Source organism: Sminthopsis crassicaudata, chromosome 4 (genome assembly GCF_048593235.1).
Source record: "Sminthopsis crassicaudata isolate SCR6 chromosome 4, ASM4859323v1, whole genome shotgun sequence".
In the NCBI taxonomy this organism is placed as follows: domain Eukaryota; kingdom Metazoa; phylum Chordata; class Mammalia; order Dasyuromorphia; family Dasyuridae; genus Sminthopsis; species Sminthopsis crassicaudata.
In genome coordinates, this window is record NC_133620.1 from 457,554,592 (window position 1) to 457,565,337 (window position 10,746).

Consider the following 10,746-nt stretch of genomic DNA (forward strand, 5'->3'; position numbering starts at 1 on the left):
CCCAAGGAGGAAGCACAGGGCAAAGGCTACCTGTGGAGCAGGAAGAGGAACAGGTAGGACCTTGGCAGCCCCACAGATAGTCTGGAACATGCTCAGGGCTTCCTTAGAAAGGAAACCCCGATGCATCCAAGATGAGTGGTCGTTTCACAGGACAATGTCCAAGGTGGCGGCAAGAGAATGGGGAGCTCTGGCTAACCAGCAGGATCTGGGGTGGAGTCAAAAGTCTTCCAAGCTTCCACTAGGGACGTCTTTTCCTGGAGAAGAGGCTGATTGTTCTCACAGTTGGGGAAAGAGAATCCTCCTTGCCCTCAACCTGTTCTGGGAAGTGGAGGCTTCTGGGGAAGAACAGCCACCATTTGCCCAGCAAGTGGTGTGCTGAGTAGCGTGGAAGCATCGTTGGATTTGGAGTCCAAGGACCCGACTTCAAATCTAGCTTCTTTTTTTTCCCGAGTCAATTGGGGTTAAGTGACTTGCCCAGGGTCACACAGTCAGGAAGTGTTAAGTGTCTGAGGCCAGATTTGAACTCGGGACCTCCTGAATTCAAGGCTAGTGCTTTATCCACTGCACCACCTAGCTGCCCCAAATCTAGCATCTTCTTGAGCAAGTCACTTAAATCTCCCAAACTGATTTTTTTTAGCCTTCAGGATCTCTTCCAACTCTAAAGATCCTGTGATCCTAAGCCCTGCCCTTGCGACCTGGAGCAAGGTACTGCCGTTTCTGAGCCTCAGTTTCCTCCTCTGTAAAATGGGGGAAGGTCTAGATCTACAAATAAGCCAGCTGGTGCACCACAGTGCAGAGAGCATCAGGCCTCAGACACTGACTGGCTCTGTGACCCTGCTCAAGTCACTTCACCCTTTTTATCCCAGCTTCCTCCTCTGTAAAAAGAGTTGGAGAAGGAGGTGGCCGGTCACTGCGGTATCTCTGCCAAGAAATCCCCGAATAGAGCTACAAAGAGTCAGTCACAGCTAAATCGACTCCACAACAGAGGACTCTGTGTCCCGGGATCTTGGGAAGGAAGTGTGGCCAGTTAGGAGGTGAAGCCGACTTCATTCCCTTTAAGCTTCCGTTCAGTGGCTCCAGGCCAGAGTGATTCCGCCCTTCTGGGCCCTCTCCCCCCTTCCCTAACCTTGGCCAACAAGTCTCTGAACACAAGATTCCCGAAATGGCCTCAGTGAGCGCAGCTACCTCTCCCCTAGTTGGAGCTTCTCCAGGAAAGCGTTCCAGGGGCCCTGGAGATGATTGGTTTGGGAAAGCTCTTATTAGCATGTGTGGCCTGCAGAGAGCAGGAAGAAGGCCGAGCTCTCCAGACTGGCTCTCAGCCCTTCCTGGGCTAGAAGGAGACTTCAGCATGTGTCCTTTGGCATCTTGTGGGAAAGGGGCTCAGGGAGCGCCGCCAGATTTGGAAAGGCCTTCTGGGGGAGAGCTAAGATCGCCCTCCCTCACGTAGGAATAATGGCCAACACCGAAGGTTTTCTATGAGTTACTTGACATACATTACTTCATTTGATCCCACTCTGTAAGGCTGTCATTATCCCCGTTGTACACATGAAGATGCAGCTTGGGAGATGTTTAATCGACAAATCCCAGATATCCTAGCCAGTGAATACATGAGGAAGGATTTGAACTCAGATCCTCTAATCAAGGACTCTATTCATTGCACCACATAAGGAAGGAGTGAAAGGATGTGCTCAGCCAGGAGTTAAAGAGCCCACAGGGGTTGTGTCCAGGCACATAATGCCTGTTCCAACATCAAATAACCTCTCCTACAAGTCACAGAGAGCAAGTACGTACATGTCTTTTCCCAATCGATTTACATTTCATTTCTTCCCCATTGATAATTTTTATTTATATCCTTTTAAAGATCAAAACCCTTTCCAATATACTTTTACCTATTGTCTCCTTCTTTGGAGCAAAGAAAAAAATTGAGCAAAACCCAGTCAGTAAAGGCTGTGACAGAACATATGACCCTATGCTCTACTTTCTCCTACCCCAACCTCTCTCCTGAGTGGAAAAGCATTTCTTTCTCTTTGGCTAGTGAATTAATGGATGAAAAGAATTAAATGCCTACTAGGTATCAAGCATTATTCTAGAGATTGGGATTCACAGAGATGCTTATACTCCCACAGAGAGACAACACTTACAAGGGAGTAACGGCCTGGAGAATGGGACCGTAGGGCCATGGATTGTCATTCCCTTTCCCAAACCAAGAGTAACTTTGATCCAGTCCTGCTCCCAGGGTAGGAGGTAGATGGGGAAAGGGCCAAAAGCATCAATGTAAATGGCGCCAGGAAGGATGGAGAGGAGGCATGGACTGTGGCCAGCTAGACGGAATCAATGAGGTGACTTCATACACAGACTGGTCAGTCAAAATCAGCTTTGGGGCAGAGTTCCAGGTGTCCCCCGGGACACTTCCCACCTCCTTAGGGCCGCCTCTGGGGAATAGACCGCAGGCAGCTGCCATCCCTGTGCTCCCTCATCATTCTGCCATCCCTCCCTCCCTCTCTCAGCCTTATTAACTGCAAGCAGAAGTAACCCAGAGTGGTGCTTTGTGACTACACTGGGGAGTTAGGACAAGGGGGCCTATGGTTCCCTCTAGGGAGCAGGGAGCTTCCCCAAATAGCACTTGTGAATGTTCTGTGACCCACTTGTCCTTGGTTGGCCACTGACAAAGCAATTAGCCGAGGACAGTCTGGGGAACCCGAAAGCCTTCTTTGCATCCCCTTCCCGCTCTCCCGCCCCTCAGTATACACAACATACACACACTTTGAGGGCCTCGGCTCCCAGAGCTGCATCCAACGCTCACTTTCTATGTGAGCACAGTACTTTACATCTGTGTCTCATTTGATCCTCACAATCTCCCTGTTGTCCCCAGGCTAAACACTGGAAGTAGAAAGTCGAAAGGCCTGCCCTCCCTGAGCTCCCACAGCTCCCAGAGCGCGAGGACAGCAGCAGGCGGAAGGAACTGGAGACGTGTAGCCCAGCGAGGCACTAGCTTCAGGGGGTACAGAAAAGCTTCTGCAGCAGGGCGGATCTTAGCTGGGACCTAGGAGAGCCAGAGTTGGCAGGTGGGGACGGAGGCCACAGGACAGAATGCCAGGGGTTAAAGCTAAGACTCTGAAAGACTTTGAATGGGGAGCAGCATTTCACATCTGATCTTGCTGAGCAGGGAGGGATGGTCAGGTCTGCTCTGCAGGAAGGTCACTTGGAGTAAAAAGTGGGCTGAGGAGGGAGAGATGAGGCAGGGAGTCTGGTCCACAAAGATCCATATAAAGTACGTATCGAAGCAACGTCCAAGCGTTTTCTTCACAGCCTCTCAGGTTATCTCGCCACCTGAAAGGAATCTCAGATTCAGACCCTCTTCCTGGTAGGAGGCCCACGTTCTTCCCATGAGGAACCCCTCCTGGGCTGGGCCAGCTTTCAAGCAGAGCCCCCCTTGGCCCTGGGCTCCCCTCTCCCTCCGGCTCTCCAGAAGTTCTTGCTCTCTTTTGTTTCCTCCCCTTCCTGGTGTTCCGGCTGCTGGGAGCAGGTACCTCGCTTTCCCATCTTGTCTGCCCTTGGCACCTACCCTAGGGAAAGCCCCTCCCTCATTCTTGTGGCCCAGGGTGAAAGCAGGGCAAGCCCAGGCAGGCCAGGTGGACCCAGTAGCAGGCCTCCACCCCTTCTGCGTGCCCAGCTGATTGGTTCAGAGATCCGGGCGGAGCGTTTGGGTGCCTTTGCCCTAGATATGGCACCAGAATGGATGTGGGCCCAGAGCCCGGGAGACTGGGGATCCCGAAGTTACCAAGATACAGACAACCCTAGGTGAGAGCTGTCCTGGTTCAGAGGCAGCCGGGCACCCACAAAGGGGGAGGGGGAGGGGAGGAAGGGCTCAGCCCTTTGACTCATCCCCCCTCAGTTTCCAAAGCTGTCAAATGGAATCAGGCACACCTTTTTACTGTGGCTACAGAAAGATAAGAATCTACTGTGGTAATAGGTAAACAAGTATCTATTAGGTTTCTCCAGCAAGACACCCTGCTGAGCCCTGGGGCTCGGACACCCCATGGGCTCTCCCTCTATAACCTCCAGGCCGTGATCTGAGAGCCAGTAGGGAGCCCGAGGCCATCGGGACCAGACCTCTCTGACAGATGAGGAACTGAGACTCGAACCCGGGCGCCTGACTGACTGGAATGCCCTTCCCACCCACCTGGGCTGAGGCAGGGACCGAAAGCAGGCCCTAAACCCAGGACGGGTCCTTCTCTCCCTCGCCCCCATCTCAGGTACTTAGAAAGCCAGAGTGACGCAGGACACGTCCTCCCCTCTCAGGGAGTTTGCAGCCTTTTGCAGGGTGAGGGATGTGGCCCCAGATGGGGGAGCGAAGGGACCAGAGACGAAGCCTGGGAGAGACTGTGGCTGCCCTCAGGGAGGGCTCAGCCAGGGCTTCCTTTGGGGAGCCCCTCAGTGAGACACAGAGCCACAGCGGGGGGGACACCAGGCTGGGAGCCCCCTCTGTCTACTACATCATGTGAAAACATTAGATCTTTAAAAACATATGGAGAGGTTCTTATAACAAAGGAAGATATTTCAAAACAGGAGGAGCGCCCAGAGCAGTGGGGTGGGCAGTCGGACTGGGTTCAAGTCCTGCTCCCGATGGGGCCTTGTCCCCCCGTGTGACCCTGCGGCCCTTGGCCACTGACCCCCACAGGCAAAGCTCCCAGACTTCAGATTGTAATTAGGAGCTCCCTGTGCTAATGAAATCACAGGGGGGAGCGGAGGGGGGTCTCCTGATCCAAATGTAAGGTCAGTCTTTATAGAAAACTTACATTTGTGTCTCCTTCCCTCCCCAGGTTCCTGCGCTCCACGGGAAAGCTGCCCAGAGGTAAGGTCAGCCCCTGCCGCCTGGGCTCAAGCCCGCCAGTTAGCTAGGAACCCCCGGCAATCAGAGGGACCCCATGAGTTGCCCTCTCCATTTTTCTGACACTGGGCCTCCAGGCCCAGGGCCTATCCTGAGGCAGGATCATAGAGTGCTAGACCTGGAAAGGGCCCTAGACATCAGTCCCCTGACCTTGGCCAAAGAGCCGGCCTCCAGCCCACGGCCTCCAACCCACTCTGTCCCAGGCTCCGGGTGGTGGTATTGCCACAGGGGACTGGCAGTCAGTTAGCAAGCATTTATGAAGCACCTAGGCTGTGCCAGCTGCGTGCTGAGCCAGACCCAGGCTCAGACTCTGGGGAGGACACGTCAGGCTGGGGAGGAGGGTGGATTGTAAGAGGTACAGAGAGAAGCAAAGTGAAATGCTGGAGTTTGTACGGATGGGGCTGCTTGCTCGGCGGGCCGAGCTTCCCAGGAGCTGTACAGGGTGTTTGCCCCAGGGCCTAGGACAGGTGCTTCTTTCTTCCTTTGGCATCTTGGAAGAACCAGAAATTGGAGGCTCTGAGCCTTGTGGGGCCTAGAACCCATAAGCCGGGCACTGTGGGCACTGCCCTCACTTAGGAGGAGTCAGCATCTTCTGAGGCAAAGTTGGAAGGGTCCCAGAGGCCATCGTGGCCAACTTCTTCATTCCAGATTGGAAGAGAAAATGCTTGTGAGGGGCCCACTGTGTGCAAGGCCCCGGGATACAAAGTTCAAATGAAGATTTGTCTCTCCAGGATTTCTCAGGAAGCCCACTGGCTCTGAGGGGCAAGCGCTGGGGGCTGATCCAGGCCCCCCCCCCAGGCCCTAATCCAGGCCGTGGAGCTCCCACCCAAGATTCTCTTCAATTCCTTTGGTCCCAAACCAAGGGCCCAAGCTCCAGTGTCCTGTAGCCAAACCGACCCGGGCACGGACCCCCAGTTTTCTGCCTCCCACGGAGCACTCGCTCTCCCCAGGGCAGAGCCCAGCAACCCTGAGGTGGCTGCACATGGTTCCATGGGGGTTCTAGGTCTGCCTGGGGCATTCCTTCAAGTGGTCACACAGGACAGGAGGACAGCGTCCCCATCCCGACCCCGTGCAGCCCTGGTCAACTCAAAGCAACTCCTCAAATCCCCAACCCGTTGGCGGGGCAGAAGGAATGAATCAGAGACAATGACTCTGGGTCCCTTGGGACCACCTGCCGTCCCTAGTCCTCGGTCCCTCCTGTGCAAGAGAAGGGGGTGGCCTGGTGCCTGTGAGGTCCCTTCATGCCCCAGCTCTAGTGATGCTGCCGGGATCACACCAGCGGAAAGTGTGCTGAGTCCCGTCTTGGCGTCCTCCCTCCATCCTGGGATGACCATAAGGCACATTAGGAGGCAGCGGGGAGGAAGATGCCACGGGGAAGAGGATGGCTGCGGGGCCCTAAGCCACCCAGACTTACAAGGTAAAGCTGCTCCCCACTGCAATGCCAGGAGCAAGGCTGGGGGGGGTACCCAGAGCTCTGTCCCTCTGACATCCCTGCAGCCAAAGGGCATAGAGAGATGCCAAGGGAAGGGGCAAGGCTGGGACCCAAATTCTTCGGACCCGGCCCTCCTCACTTCTGATTACACAGGAAGAATTTGAGAGCCAGGAGACCGGGCCCCTGGCGGGGCCGATTGATCTGGGCCCACTGGGATACCTGGGCGGCCTTGGGTAAATGAGTCACCTTGAAGACATCCTGTTTCCTCCTCCATAAAAGGAAGAGGTGGGCCAGGTTGGTAACCTGAGGACTGTGAACTTTTAAAAAACCAAACAAACTCGAGCTGATGGCTGTCCGGCAGAGATTGTTCCTCTAGAATTCCACGTGTTCTGTGTACTTAGAGCTGAGCTCTGAGAAGGGCCAGAGACAGCGCGCTGGCCGAAGTGGGCACCGCAAGTCCCGCTCTGTGGGTTCCTCACCTGTCAAAGGGCCCCATCCAGCAGCGGCCCCAGACCCAAGGCCGGCCTCGGACATGGCGTCAGCTCAGAGTCAAGGAGCCAGGATCCGACACAGGACTGAGCACTGGTCTTCCTGAGGGCAAACTCGGGGCCTCTCGGTGACGGCAGCCGCCTCCACTTCAGTGAGATGAGCCCCCTCCTGCCTGCCCTGGCTCGGTGCTCCCCCAGGGGCGGCTGCCACAGGGATGGGCTCTGGATATTCTCCAGCTCCGGGCGTCCCCTCCCCTCCTGCGCATCAGGGTGGGGTGGGAGGGATGACATCACCTTGTCCCTCAGCCTGCACACGGCAGCCGCTGGGAAGGCTCCGACTGGAGCAGCACTCGGTGCTGAGCCCTTCCAAATATAGCTGGGCAGCGCTGCCCAGCTGGCATGTGATGGGCAGGCCCAAGGAGCTGGCGCTGGCCAAGGAGGCCCGCGGCACAGACACCTCCTGGGAGAGGCCCCACTCTGCTCCATTCCTGCCCAGTGCCCTCGTCAATCACTTCCAGCAAAGCCAGCCGAGTGCCAGGAGAGCCTGCTCACCTCGCAGAGGTCAGGGAAGGGCGGCCAGCTCCACCCAGGCCTCCATTTTCCCTGGGATCCTTCCTGCCCTGGATGGATTCAGCCTCCTTGCCCTTGAGCAAGGCCCTGACTTTGCCCAAGGTTACACACCCAGCACCAGGGACTGCCCAAGGGCGTCTCTCCTCTGCCGGCCTATCCCAGGGGTCGGGTAGTTGTGGGCACCTTGTGCCAGAGAGAGTCTGGGAGCCAAAGATCCCCCAACATATGGTCCATCGAGACCCCACCAGGTCTGCGGGTGTAGACTCAGTTGCTGAGAGATGAGCAGCCAGTTCTCTCTCCCTGCCTTCCCTCAGCCGGCCTTGCCAAGCACAGAAGAGCCCTTCCTGCCCTCCCTGGCCTCTAGACTCATCCTGGTGCTCTGAGAAGCCCAGAGTCCGGAATCTCCCCCCGGGGCTCAGTGTCCAAGAGGAGGAGACCGGACGGTGGAAGGGCTCTCTTCCTCCCTGGGTGTGGGGGTCCCTGGGGCCTCCTAGAGGAGAAGGCCCCTCTTTTACTGACCCCAGTGTGCTTGGAGCTTCTGCTTCCAGCATGGCCCAGGGGAGGGAGCACTGAGGGCCAGGGAAGCAGCAATGAGGGCCAGGGAAGGAGCACTGAGGGCCAGGGAAGGAGCACTGAGGGCCAGGGAGGGAGCACTGAGGGCCAGGGAGGGAGCACTGAGGGCCAGGGAGGGAGCACTGAGGGCCAGGGAGGGAGCACTGAGGGCCAGGGAAGGAGCACTGAGGGCCAGGGAGGGAACACTGAGGGCCAGGGCGGGAGCACTGAGGGCCAGGGAAGGAGCACAGAGGGCCAGGGAGGGAGCACTGAGGGCCAGGGAGGGAGCATTGAGGGCCGGGAAGGTCCCACAACAAATAACCCCCAAGCTTGAAGATGAGAATGAATTACTCCCAGCCTCCATTTTCTCCTCCGAAAAAGGAGGCAGCTGCACCGTGGTCAGGGAGCCCGAGTTCAAATCCAGCCTCAGACGCTGCGTGACTCGCCCTCCACCAGAGTCTCTTTGTCCGTGGTCCGGCCGCCCTAGGGAGTCAGGAGCTCTGGGCGGCTTCCTGCAGAGTGATTGGGGGGGAGGGGGGCGGGAAACATCCCCGCATAAGGAGACACTTAGAAATTAACAAGGGAAGGGGATGGGGGGGACCTTGATGTCTCCAGCTGTGGCGCTCCTGGATCCCCCCTCCCTGGTCGCCCCGCAGGCTCATAGCAGAGAGTAACCCAGCTCTAACACCGCCCACAGGCCCCCCATCCCTCTGTTGCGCTTTTTAAATCTCTCCCTTTTTTCCCATTTGCTCTGATTTTTCTCTCCCAACATTTTTCATGAAACAATGTGTATGAAAAATAAATAGAATATCCTCCCAAGCCCCGCCCCAGCCCTGCCCTGCAGCCCCCCGCCAGGGCAAGGGCCCCAGAACCCCAGCACTTTGCCCGGCCTTCCGTCTGAGAAGCCCCCCCAGGAAAGGAGCGGCCACGTGAGTCCTGCCTAAGCGGAGCTGGGCCCACGTGGTCGGCTGCCCACGAGGGAGCGGCACCGAGCGCCATCTGCCGCCCCCAGACCTTTACTGCAGGCCGCTCCCAGGCCGCCCCCGCGGGGTGACCTTCACCTTGGCGCCTCCCTCCCCTCCCTCCTCCGAATCCTCTGCTTAAATGCATAGGAGGCGTTCCCAAGGAAGCCCGTTAGGGGGCAACGGGTTTTGAAATCTAGTCCAGAAGCCAAATTACATCACAATTATAAAAAGAGAAACAGTCCAGGTCAGGTTCAGAAAGGGCTCCGGCCCGCTCGGCTCCGCCACGGAGATGCCCGAAGCTCAGGCGGAGGCAGGAGCCTGGGAGGGGGGGGGGGGGGGAACCGGGCTGCGCTGTGGGGTCAGAGGTGAACGAGGAGGAGGAGGGAGGGAGGAGCCAGGGGCCGCGTTGCCCCGAACGTGTGGTGCCCGGTGGAAGAACATCCGGGTAGCGCTTTGCCAGCCTTAATATAGACCAACCTCCGCCCTTATTTTCTTGGGAAGGCAAAAGTGCGGGACCGCCGCTTCCGCACGCACTTACTGAGGGCCGGAGGGACCCTTCCGTGTTGACAGTGGGAGCTTCAGTGGGATCTCTGACTCCGAACAACACGGGTGGTCCGGCAGTGCCTCCCGGGGGGGGGGGTAAGGGGGGGCCTCCCAGTGAGCCTCGGACAGTGAACGGTGTCCCCCCCCACACACACACACACACAAACACACGCGCTGACAGCAGCCCCCGCAGCATGGGGTACTGAGGAGGGGGGAGCACGGGAGCAGGGACGGCTGGGGCAGCTCCAGTTCCCACTGAACATGTCTCAGAAAACACGGAAGTGGAGACAGAAGCTGCTGTGGACTCGCCGGCCCGTCCTGCCCATTTTACAAAGGGGTAAACTTGTGTCCGTGGGGATTCGCCCCGCGCGGCGCCTGCGAGTCCTTTATTCCTGGTCCCGGGGGACGAGCGGGCGAGGCCTGCGGGACTGGCCTGGCCGGGAGGGAAGGTGCCCGGAGAGGCCCCGAGATAAGGGAGGTAACTGTTTCCCCTTCTCCTCTCTGCCTCCCTCCCCCGTCCCTCCTCCAGAGTGCTCTGTCCTTACCTTGGAGTCTGTGAATATCCTGCGGAAATACTTGTCCATATTGGACCTGCCCTTCACCTGGCTCCACACCCAGGATGTCCTCTTCGTGCTGACCAAAAAAGAAGCCCAGCAAGCCAAAGTAAGGGCCCCTCGCCCCCTGCCTGTCCCACGAAACCCGCCTGCCCCCTGTGCCCCTCCAAGGGACCGCCTGCCACCGCCCCCTGTCCGCCCTGGTTAGGGACTCCTGCCGGAAAGTTGGGGGGGGGGGGGCAGTGCGGGATTTTCCCAGGAAAGCCTGCAATGGGCTCGGGAAAGGCTGGTCACAAACGAAGCACTGGGGAGCACTCCCTCGGTGGCGCACAGGGCAACGACCCTACTAAGTGCTGAGGGAGCAAATCGCGGGGCACTTGGTGAGTGTGGTCAGGCCTCAGTCCTGCCCGACCCGGCCTCATTGGAGGATGGCTGGCCACGTCCTCCGCGGCTCACCGAGATGGGGGACTGAGGCAGTCGGGGTTAAGGGACTTGCCCGGGATCTAAATGCCGAGGTCCAGATTTGGACTCGTGAGCCTGAGCCTTCCCCACTCCACGCCCGCCCCCCGCACCAGCCAGCTGCCCATCAAATACGCACTGAACGAATGAAGGACGGGAATGCCCCACCCCACCCCAGGGGGTGACTCGGGCAACCAGAGGAACTGACCTGAGTTCCAGGGGTCTCTGGGACAGACAGGGGAACATCCCAGAGTCAGTGATTCAGGACAGAATTGGGGAGAGAGCCGGGGGC

The 10,746-nt window shown here is 57.9% G+C and overlaps 1 protein-coding gene and 1 long non-coding RNA gene across 3 annotated transcripts in view; one reads left to right on the forward strand and one right to left on the reverse strand.

Annotated features, from left to right (window-relative positions):
- PIGL (phosphatidylinositol glycan anchor biosynthesis class L) overlaps positions 1-10,746 on the forward strand; it is a 129,465-nt gene that overhangs the window by 117,521 nt on the left and 1,198 nt on the right. Inside the window, exons 5-6 of the mRNA XM_074263940.1 lie at positions 4,824-4,855; positions 9,971-10,104. Coding sequence (XP_074120041.1) covers positions 4,824-4,855; positions 9,971-10,104 — 166 coding nt within the window. The remainder of the gene's footprint in view (positions 1-4,823; positions 4,856-9,970; positions 10,105-10,746) is intronic.
- LOC141540205 (uncharacterized) lies at positions 1,821-8,561 on the reverse strand. Of its 2 annotated transcripts, none has more exons than XR_012481487.1 (2): positions 6,803-8,561; positions 1,821-3,330 (listed from the first exon to the last, which is right to left on the reverse strand). It is a non-coding gene; the product is annotated as an uncharacterized LOC141540205 (long non-coding RNA). The 2 variants fall into 2 exon arrangements; XR_012481488.1 differs by having other exon boundaries at positions 5,042-8,561.